This window comes from Dreissena polymorpha, chromosome 7 (genome assembly GCF_020536995.1).
Source record: "Dreissena polymorpha isolate Duluth1 chromosome 7, UMN_Dpol_1.0, whole genome shotgun sequence".
NCBI lineage: Eukaryota > Metazoa > Mollusca > Bivalvia > Myida > Dreissenidae > Dreissena > Dreissena polymorpha.
Window position 1 is genome coordinate 46049657 of NC_068361.1, and position 11774 is coordinate 46061430.

At 36.9% G+C, this 11774-nt stretch overlaps 1 protein-coding gene across 2 annotated transcripts; it reads left to right on the plus strand.

The window, feature by feature from the left end:
- The first annotated feature begins 2931 nt into the window (after positions 1-2931).
- Positions 2932-9363, plus strand: LOC127838667 (proline-rich transmembrane protein 1-like). 2 transcript variants are annotated; one of them, XM_052366536.1, is made up of 4 exons: positions 2932-3099; positions 5101-5339; positions 7604-7735; positions 8458-9363. In XM_052366536.1, exons 1-4 carry the CDS (start codon positions 3087-3089, stop codon positions 8629-8631), a joined length of 558 nt encoding a protein of 185 aa, XP_052222496.1. In that variant the 5' UTR covers positions 2932-3086; the 3' UTR covers positions 8632-9363. The 2 variants fall into 2 exon arrangements, with proteins under 2 accessions (XP_052222496.1, XP_052222497.1); XM_052366537.1 differs by lacking the exon at positions 2932-3099 and adding an exon at positions 3206-3367.
- Positions 9364-11774: the final 2411 nt, after the last annotated feature.

Sequence of the window (11774 nt, forward strand, 5' to 3'; positions counted from 1 at the left end):
ATCATGCCCTGTGGGTTCCAACTAAGGGCCTGCCCGGTAAGACTGGTTGCTGGTTTCCAGAGTGTATAACCTATCCAGCCCCATCGTCTGTTCTTGATTTGTATGTCTATAGGTTCCTGCTTGGTTTGTTGCCACATGATCTCATTATACCCCCACAAACGAAGTTAAGGGGATTATATAGGAGTGAGCTTGTCTGTCAGTAGGTCGGTCCATATTAAGTGTCCGCTCTCTATTTCAAGTTGTTTTCATCCAATTTTGTCACCAAACTTGGTCAGATGTTGTATCTAGAAGATGTCTAGGTCAAGTTCGAATATGGGTCATGAGGGTCCACTGCATCCTTTATCCTTTCCAAAATGATCCTGTTGAATACCTTACCTGGTACGGAAAGTAGAGTTATTCCTTGATAGTTGGCGCAATTACTAAGATCTCCTTTTTTCGCTTTTTTGACAATATATCCTTCCTTCCAGTCTTCTGGCATTTCCTCATCTTCCCAGATCTTTCTGAATAAATGGTAGAATATCTGAACCAATGTCTTTATGTTTGCTTTCATAGCTTCTGCTGGGATTCAATCTGGCCCAGTTGCCTTACCATTTTTCAGCTGCTTTATTGCTTTCTTAATTTCTGCTTTTGTTGGTGGTCCAGAGTTGATAGGCAGGTCAGCTTCAGCAGTAAGTATTTCAGGTGGATTCTGTAGAGTTGGTCTGTTCAATAGCTCATTGAAGTGTTCAGCCCATTGCTTGAGTTGTTGTTCTGTTCCAGTGATTGTATCTCAATCCTTATATTTTACCGGTCTTTCTGGTTTGCTGTACTTCCCCGAAAGTTTCTTGGTAGTCTCGTATAGCTTCTTCATGTTCCTGCTAGCAGCGGCCTCTTCTGCTTCTTCAGCAAGCCCATTTATGAAGCTACGTTTGTCTGCTTTGATGCTGCTCTTGACATCCTTGTTTGCTTATGAGTTATCTTGTGCCTCAGCTGTTGCTGCTTTTGTGACGCTGTTATTGCCTTCTATGTTCTTCTCTTTTCTTATCTGTATCTTCCTTAGAGATTCTGCGGAAATCCACTCCTTTTGTTTTCCTCTTTTGGTACCTAGCGTTTCCTCACATGTTGTTTTCAATGTTTCGCTTATCCCTATCCACTGATCTTCTATGTTTGTTTCTTCCTCTAATAATTCTTTTGTACATGGAACCTATTGGTAAGGGCTACCCTATAGTCTTCTTGTGTCCGGGTGTCCCTCAAGTGTTCCTATTTGTTGAAGTCTCCATCCAGTTCTTCTTAAGCGTTTCTTTGGCAATCAGTAGATGGTGGTCAGATGTAACATCCGCCACTCTCTTTACTTAAACATCATGTAATGATCTCCTAAATCTCTTTGAAATACAAAAATGATCTCAGGTTCTCGATCAGATGATCTGGCGAAACCCAGGTGACCTTGTGGATCCTCTTATGTGGGAATATGCTCCCTCCTATTACTTGGTTATTCATCGCACAAGTCTCCAGAAACCTCTCCATTGTCATTCTGTTGTCCTAGTCCATGTGTTCCCATCACTTTCTCATATCATGTATTATCTGTTCCTATCTTCGCATTTAAGTCCCCCATCAAGATTGTAATATCCTTCTCTGCATATTTCTCAAGAATGCCTTGCAGTTTGTTGTGGAACTGTTCCTTTTCTTTCTCTTTACTATCATTGGTTGGCGAGTAGAATTGGATGACTTTCACATTAATCTTTTCTTTCTTTGTTCTGAAGGTGGCTGTGATAATCCTTGGTCCATGTGCTTTCCATTCTATCAGCGCTTTCTGTGCTTGTCCTGACATCATGAGTCCTACTCCTTGTGTGTTGGGTGCGTTATCTTCCTCATGGCCTTAGTAGAGTAGCAGCTCTCCTGTCATCAGTCTTTTCTGTCCAGATTGTGTCCATCTCGTTTCGCATGGTCCTTACGTTCCATGTTCCGACATTAGTTATCCTGTTTCAAATCAAATCAATATTTATTTATTGTCGGTATGATATACAAACATTATAACAATATTTATTTATTGTCGGTATGATATACAAACAGTATAACATAATGTTTGTATATCATACCGACAATAAATAAATATTGATTTGATTTGATTTCATTTGAAACAGGATAACTAATGTCGGAACATGGAACGTAAGGATCATGTATGAGACAGTAAAGACAGCGCAAGTTGCAGCAGAGATGAGAAACTATCAACTCTGTTTGACAGAAGGGGTGTCAGCCCTTTGGTTTTCTTTAGGCTTTTCCCACCTGGCGTCATAAGTCTTCTTGTTGAAGTCCCTTCATCTCTCAGGACGGTGAGTTGTCGGTTGTTAATTGCTGACGTTTCTGTAGCGGCTTGTGTGTCTTACAGGGTGGGAGTGCTGAGAATCCCTTAAAACAACACCAACCTCCGCGCAGAGATTTGACTGGAACCTGCATATATCTGGATCAAATATATGTGAGAGCACGGAACGACAACTCTGCGTGGAGATTGATACAATAATCATAGTCGTATCATTAACCAATTACTTATTGCACGAATAAATAAAATATTTACAGTTTTTAATATTTTTGTGTTGACCAAAATATAAGGGCAGGAGTGTAGGAACCTAAACGAATCGGGGTGCAGCACTCTGCTATTCCGGTCTAGATCTGGCCCTACGACTTATGCTTTATACAATTATTAATGTAAGGGCATATCTTCGCTTATATACACGTATTGTATAAGTCCTCATATGATGTAGCCTCAGGCGCGGAATGTTTATATGCAACAACAATATCGGAGTTAATAGTCCATAGTTATTCATGATGTGAGCAACCGTACGTGCAAAATCAACGTCATTTCCAAACTTAGATCGACAATAACATGCATATTATTGCAACGTCTGAACAAAGAATCACGTGGTATAGTGATAACAAAAACTTCTTCACGCAATACACGCGTAAATGTCACTGACTGAGTATCGATATACACGTTTATATAATTGACTGTTTAAAATAGTGCACAGTGTTCACAACATATCGACCGTTTTCGCGTTATCAGTAGAAAGGATAGTGTGAGTGTTTGCAAACGAGATTTTTTCAATATCGACATGGCAGAAAAGGGTAAGAATATACTTATTTACTTGAGTTATACTGTCAACTATTAATTGTGACACAGGTTCAAAATTGTATTTATTTACTATATATTTAAAGCAAAACAGACAGTTCGTTTTGTGGAGTAGAAACTGTGTAGACATGTTTAACCACGACGTAATCTAAACATGCATAGTTCTTTTTACATACATAGATTATTTATGTGAACCTACATGTTTCGCTCAGATGACCGCGATACTGGGATTGTACTATTGTAGTCTACCATTGTCAAGTTGATGTAAGCCTAGTTTCTTTGAGTTATTATACACATATACAAAAGTTATATTTTCTCATTAAAGGGGCCTTTTCACGTTTTAGTAAATTGACAAAATAAATAAAATTGTTTTAGATTCGCAAATTTTCTATTTAATTATGATATGTGTGAGGAAACAGTAGTACTGAACATTTACCGAGCTCTAAAATATACATGATATGTGTGAGGAAACAGTGGTACTGAACATTTACCTTGCTCTAAAATATACATGATATGTGTGAGGAAACAGTAGTACTGAACATTTACCATGCTCTAAAATGTACATGATGTGTGTGAGGAAACAGTAGTACTGAACATTTACCATGCTCTAAAATATACATGATATACATGTTTTGACGATTTTAAAAACCTGAAAATTATCAAGCGTTGCAACGCAAAACGATTGCTTATTTAAGTATAAAATACGTAATTTATTGTATGAGCACTGATGGCCAAGTGGTCTAAGCGATATATTTTTGGTTCGAGCCCAGTTGAGGGTTAGTTCTTTTCTTTCTTTGATTTCATTCTTGCTTTTTTACTGTAGCTTTTTGGATCCAATGGTTACATTTATCAATATAAAGCATTTACTGACACACTTCAGTACATGCCAAAATCTGTGTAAATGCCCCTTAAATCAAGGGCAATGACGATTTATATAATTTATAATTTTACATTAAATGGTTTCAGTTTTTTGTAGTATGTTACTGTTTTCAAACCATGTTTTATTAAGATTTTTTAACGTTCCGATTGTTTAAGCCTGTATCACACCTAAGGTTTTTACTCTGTCTCCATATATAGGCTTATTAAAATAAATTGTAGTTTCAGATTATGGTTAGCTGTTTTACAGTACATGTGCGTTGAGAATAAAATCGTTTTTTTGTGTTATTCCGAATATCTCGTATGATAAATACTGCTTCAATAACCCCTATTTCGCAGATATCGTGTTATCAGTATACTAAAATTCCGACTTTGTCACAACAAAAATACGTATTTACAGGTAGGACATTTTTGCAAACGGACATGTAGAACACGAATTCATTAGTGCAGCGGATTTCTCTTGCGTAATTATACATTTAATGTTATTAATACAGTATTAAGATCACATAGTCCACCTAAAGTCCGAGATGTACTATTTAACCAAATGTCAGAATTGACGTCTGCGTTATGTTCCGGTTAAGGTAAAAATGCAACAACTCTATATCGCTGTTTTTATTACCCGGTACATATATTCAACTGAAACCTCAAAGTGCCATAACTCTTACGTGCAATTTATAAGAATTATGTCCCTCTGTGTACTTACATGTAGAATATCTGTAAATGTAGACGTGCGACATCTCAATAATGCCGTTCGTATTACAAATACTCAATTTGTTCAAGGAGATATTGTGAGGGAACTGACAAAGGGGATAACTCAGACCTGCAATATAGCTCAATTATGCCCCCTTTTTGTACTTAGCTTATTGGTTAAAGTAAACCCGCAAAATCTTCATATCACTGTTTTCATTACAGTTATTCAATCGAAATTCGCTTATGTGCATGGGGTCATTATATTAGGTGACTGTCAGAAAACGCACATTATACTATCAAATCTAAAGAATAATCGAGTGCGCTGTCTCGAGCCAGCTTCTGTTGTTAACTTATGAAAAAAATTAAGGTCTAATGGGTGTTTGTAAAAATACCACAAAGTGACAGTATGCGTATCTTCTTTTCCGATCTAGAAAATCCTCCGCCATATTCCCCAACAGAGCCTGCCCCGCAGGCATTAGGGTTCCAGAGTCCCGCCTCTAACATGGGCACCACACAGGCTCCGCCCCCGGGATACAGTCCGGCCTCGCTCCATGGTAACCATGGTTACGGGTACGACCAGCCAATGGACATGCAGTATGGGGGCTACCCCATGGCGTATCCCCATGGGCACGGGCCGTTTGTCAACAGCAGCACGTCCAACAACGTAGTGGTTGGTATTTTCTTTTTCAAATATGAATATTACTTTGGAGGCTTGTTTCACCTTTTGTTGATTGGAATATTTGTGAACACAACACAGTGGTTATCTGCCCAATTGGTAATCACTGACGTCACAAATACAATCCTTCATTGATGAAGAGAGGTTACTCCCACTTTTATGCATTAAGAGTTGCTGCTTTTTGTTTATTAACACAGGGACCTTTACATTTGTTTGTAAATGTATCTGATCAACACAATACAACTCTGTCTTCAGCATATACATTGAAGACTCAACCTTAAATTTCATTGGTAGATATGTCTCATTCATGGGAAATGCATCGGCCAAGAGACATAAGTCTTGCTCTCATATTTTTTAAGAGTTATTGCCCGTTGTTTATTTGTATTTTTATGTTCGGAGTATTTGTGTTAAACTAAAAGAAGTGTAACTTCAAACTTATTGGTGCAGAGATCTCATTAATGGAAAGTGAAACGCAGAAGAGACGTATATTTTACTTTTATACCTTTAGTGTTATCGTCCATTGTCTGCAGTATACCGTAAAAATTGAACCTTAAACTGTATTCGTAAATAACTCCCCTCCCCCAGGGGAAGTGCCATGCACAAGAGCCATAACTGTTTCTCAAATACCTTTATGTGTATACTCAAGTTTAATTCGGAGTCTATTTCGAAAACTAAACGAGGCATTTAAATTCAAACTGTTTGTTGAGCTTAAACTTAAATTTTGTCTGGATCCTATTTTGAAAAATAAACGATGTATAAAATAAAACTTATTTTGGGGATATGGTCCAAATGGTCAAATGCAGGTTCAAAAGAAACATATCAAACACATTTATTTATTTAAGAGTGACAGTTTTAGTTTAGTTTCAATTAGCGGTATATGATTTTAAGTTAATAATTATATTTCGGCTGTATTTCGATCGTTTAATGTGCCTATATATAATGCAATGTACTTATCGTAAAATTAATCATTGCAATCAGCCGCTTAACAAAGAACTTGAACCCATTCAACATATTTTGCAGTTAAACCTCACGGCATCATGTAGTTTTAGTATTCCCCATTGCTGAAGTCGTTCATATTCTCTAAAGATTGGCCTCTAGACCTTGCCCTTGAATACAATAAGATTGAATGTTAGATAAGTACTTACGCTTCCGTTTCATGTGTCATTACACTGTTTAACTCTATTCACTACACAAAATGCGAGGAATCAAAGGGGCACCATTCCACAGTTAATATTGTGACACTAGTAAACAACACAGGTGGTTAGCATGTGGCTAGATATGAATAATTTTGAATGATAAATAATCACTTTATAAGGACGAACAATCAACTTTTCACTAAAAAATTCACTATATATATATATGTGTGTGTGTATCCAACTCAAAATCACCCGAAAACGGGATGCGTCGCTTATATATATGTATCCAACTCAAAATCACCCGAAAACGGGATGCGTCGCTTTGAACAGCCATAACTTCATCCATTGTGCAGCGATTTTCACGATCTTGATCTTATTCAACGCAGAAAGAAATGATTTTCCTTTCTAGAAATGTATATATCTTGTTATATTTCTACACATGCTGGGTCACATTTTAAGAAATAACACGATACACAACTCGCATGACCTACTTAACATCGATCAGACTGGATAAATGAATGAACTCTTCACGGAGTAAAGGGCATTTTGCCTGCAAAGTTCACGGACCTTGATACCATAATTCAATAAAACGTATGGAAAAACATTGCAGATTGGCTGACGGGTTCAAGGGCTTATTCTAAAATAAATGCTGCTCGAGGAGGATTTTTTGCTGCAATAAAAAAATGCTTCACGGGCAGGTAATTTGCTGCTCGAGCAGCATTTTTTCTGCTGCAGCAGAAGTTTAAGTTTCGACCCCTTTGGTGCGCAATACAGGTTTGTTTATAAACAAAATCCAGAGGGTGCAAATGAAACACCGCGAGATCCCGACCCGCGAGATAACCGAGTTAGACTATTTATGATTAAATTTTCTGTTGCTAGGCACTTGTTCATGTATTCATGTCAGAAGCATTGTCTCGTCAGGTTATTTTCACAGTTCTTGCTAAGAAGCTGTTTATATTAAAGGAATTTTATTGCTACCATTACATTTCAATAGTACTGGTATATGGCTAATAAAACGTTTGATTTTCCCACATTTAAATAACTGGTAGGAACTTTGTTGCTATTGAACGAGTTGTGTAGTCGCAGCAGTAGAGTAACTTCCGTTTGTTGTTCTGTTGCTAGGTGACACAGGTAGGCGGCGCTACGGGACCCATATACCAGACGTTACCTCATGACTACACCACGCAGGCCTGGTTAGCCTGTCTTTGCTGCTTCTGGCCCACCGGTCTTCTGGCGATCTTGAAAGCAAGTGAAGTAAGTCTGGTCTTCTGGAGATATTTATAGCTAGTGAAGTAAGTATGATCTTCTGGAAATCATGAAAGCAAGTAAAATAAGCCTGGTCTTCTCGAGATCTTGAAAGCCAGTGAATAAATAAAGTCTGGTCTATTGGCGATCCTGAAAGAAAGTGACGTGAGTGACCCGGTTCTCTTGTTATCCGGAAAGCTACTAAAACAAGTAATGTGTTGTGGCAATCCTGAAAGCCAGTTTAGTAAGTCTGGTAGTCTGGAAATATTGAGATAAAGTCTTTTTCACTGACGATATTTAAAGAAACTAAACAAAAGTCTGGTGAACTGGACATTTTTAAAGCATGTGAAGTATATCTAATCTTCTGCCGACATTGAAAGCAAGTGAAGCTGGACTTCTGGCGATCTTAAAATCAAGTCTCATCCTCTGGTGATTATTAAAGCTAGTGATAAAAGTCTAGTCTACTGTGCCTCCGTAGCTCAGTGAATAAGGCGCTTGCGTTAAAATCCAGAGGTCCCGGGTTCGATCCCGGGTCGGGCACATACATGCCAGTCATGTTTCAGCGGAATGCTGACTGACAAATAAAGGCTTAGCTCGGCATTAAGACGTGTTTGTTTGTTTGTTTTTTTGGTTAAGAATTCTTTTCTTAAGAATATGACAGTTCTATTTAAGGCACACGACGGCCCATAGTTTAAGAATTGTTATCTTAACACATGCCGGTATGATTTTAGGCCCGTGACGCCCTGGCCCGGGGTGACCTATATGGAGCTCAGTCAGCCTCCAACCAGGCCCGGACCATGGTGCGAATCAGCTACGTCGTCGGCGTTATCAGCGTCGTGGTCGCTGTCGTCATTTTGGCTGTCTGGTTCGGCGTGTTTATCAACGGAATCAACAATACGGACTAAAAGGCTGTGGACTGGCGTGTTCATCAACAACTTCAACAACATGGACTAAAGCGCTGCGGATTTTCTTATGAATAATTGTTTGAGGCTGAGTGATTGTGTGTGTGTATTGAGATGAATATTTAGAGACGTTTGCTGAATAAAATATCAGAGATTGATATTGATCCCGTGATGATGAATGTTTTGTTATTCCACGCGCATTCTATATAATAAAACATTTAATTATTTTAGTTTACACAAGTTTACACAAGTAGCACACACAATCTTTAAACAGTTTTGCTATCAGTAGGTCTGGTTAAAAGCAATCCCATTTTTAAAGGTACAATATCTTCATATTAAATGAGGACATTCCTTAAATCCTACGAAAGTCATTCATATACTTTTGATTAATATTTTTAAAAACAAAACAGCATATGATTAGGACGTCTAAAGTTGGAGACCCATATACTTTATGTTATTAATAAATTTGTTTTGCCATGAAGTTTACATTTCTCCATAATTTGTGATTTAAGAATATTGATGACATTGTAATGGTTATAACATTGAGTCCAAATGTTTATTGTTGATCGTGGGCTAAAAGTACTTTTTAGAGTCATATTGTGAGAATAGTTTGTTATTTGTTTTGAACAAAATCATTCGTTCTTGTTTTTGCAATAAGGTATTTATGACATTGTATTAAATGTCTGTGTTAATTATTTATTTGGATAATTAAAAAAAATAAACCAGCGTTGTTAATGAGTAGTTCTCACATGACTTCCACAGATTTTTCTGTAGACAAAATGATTAGTTGTTTTCCCATTATTGTTGATTCTCGGAAAGTTAAATTTTCTGTATTGCGCGTTCTGATGACAAAAGCCGTCGCTGTTGAATATCTTAGCAACTGAACTCCAAATGAAACGCGATACTAAATCATGTTTTTTAATCGAAGAAACGTTATTGTAACGTATTAATCAGTTGCATTTTACATCGGTGTATATGATATCCATCACTTGGGTAATAGATTAATCTTACCTCCGCATTGATATACATCCCTTGGGTTATAGATTAATCTTACCTCCGCATTGATATGATATACATCACTTGGGTTGTAGATTAATCTTACCTCCGCATTGATATGATATACATCACTTGAGTTGTAGATTAACCTTACCTCCGCATTGATATGATATACATCACTTGAGTTGTAGATTAACCTTACCTCCGCATTGATATGATATACATCACTTTGGTTGTAGATAAATCTTACCTCCGCATTGATATGATGTACATCACTTGAGTTGTAGATTAACCTTACCTCCGCATTGATATGATATACATCACTTGAGTTGTAGATTAACCTTACCTCCGCATTGATATGATATACATCACTTGAGTTGTAGATTAATCTTACCTCCGCATTGATATGATATACATCACTTGAGTTGTAGATTAACCTTACCTCCGCATTGATATGATATACATCACTTGAGTTGTAGATTAACCTTACCTCCGCATTGATATGATATACATCACTTTGGTTGTAGATAAATCTTACCTCCGCATTGATATGATATACATCCCTTGGGTTGTAGATTAACCTTACCTCCGCATTGATATGATATACATCACTTGGGTTGTAGATTAAACTTACCTCCGCATTGATATGATATACATCACTTGGATTGTAGATTAATCTTACCTCCGCATTGATATGATATACATCACTTGGGTTGTAGATTAATCTTATCTCCGCATTGATATGATATACATCACTTGGGTTGTAGATTAATCTTACCTCCGCATTGATATGATATACATCACTTGGGTTATAGATTAATCTTACCTCCGCATTGATATGATATACATCACTTGGGTTGAAGATTAATCTTATCTCCGCATTGATATGATATACATCACTTGGGTTGTGAATTAATCTTACCTCCGCATTGATATGATATACATCACTTGGGTTGTAGATTAACCTTACCTCCGCATTGATATGATATACATCACTTGGGTTGTAGATTAATCTTACCTCAGCATTGATATGATATACATCACTTGGGTTGTGGATTAATCTTACCTCCGCATTGATATGATATACATCACTTGGGTTGTAGATTAATCTTACCTCCGAATTGATATGATATACATCACTTGGGTTGTGAATTAATCTTACCTCCGTATTGATATGATATACATCACTTATGTTTTAGATTAATCTTACCTCCGCATTGATATGGTATACATCACTTGGGTTGTGGATAAATCTTACCTCCGTTTTAATATGGTATACATCATTTGGGTTGTAGATTAATCTTACATCCGCATTGATATGATATACATCACTTGGGTTTTGGATTAATCTTACCTCCGCATTGATATGATATACATCACTTGGGTTGTAGATTAATCTTACCTCCGAATTGATATGATATACATCACTTGGGTTGTGAATTAATCTTACCTCCGTATTGATATGATATACATCACTTATGTTTTAGATTAATCTTACCTCCGCATTGATATGGTATACATCACTTGGGTTGTGGATAAATCTTACCTCCGTTTTAATATGGTATACATCATTTGGGTTGTAGATTAATCTTACATCCGCATTGATATGATATACATCACTTGGGTTTTGGATTAATCTTACCTCCGCATTGATATGATATACATCACTTGAGTTGTAGATTAATATTGCCTCCGCACTGATATGATATACATCACTTGGGCTTTAGATTAATCGTACCACCTCATTGATATGATATACCTCACTTGGGTTGTAGATTAATTTAACTTCCACATTGATATGATATACATCACTTGGGAAAAGATTAATCTTACCTCCGCATTGATATGATATACATCACTTGGGTTTTAGATTAATCTTACCTTCGCATTGATATGATATACATCACTTGGGGTTTAGATTAATCTTACCTCCGCATTGATATGATATACCTCACTTGAGTTGTAGATTAATCACCTCCGTATTGATATGATATACATCACTTGGGTTGTAGATTAATCTTACCTCCGCATTGATATGATATACATTACTTGGGTTGTAGATTAATCTTACCTCCGCATTGATATGATATAAATCACTTGGATTGTAGATTAATGTTACCTCCGCATCGATATGATATACATCACTTGGG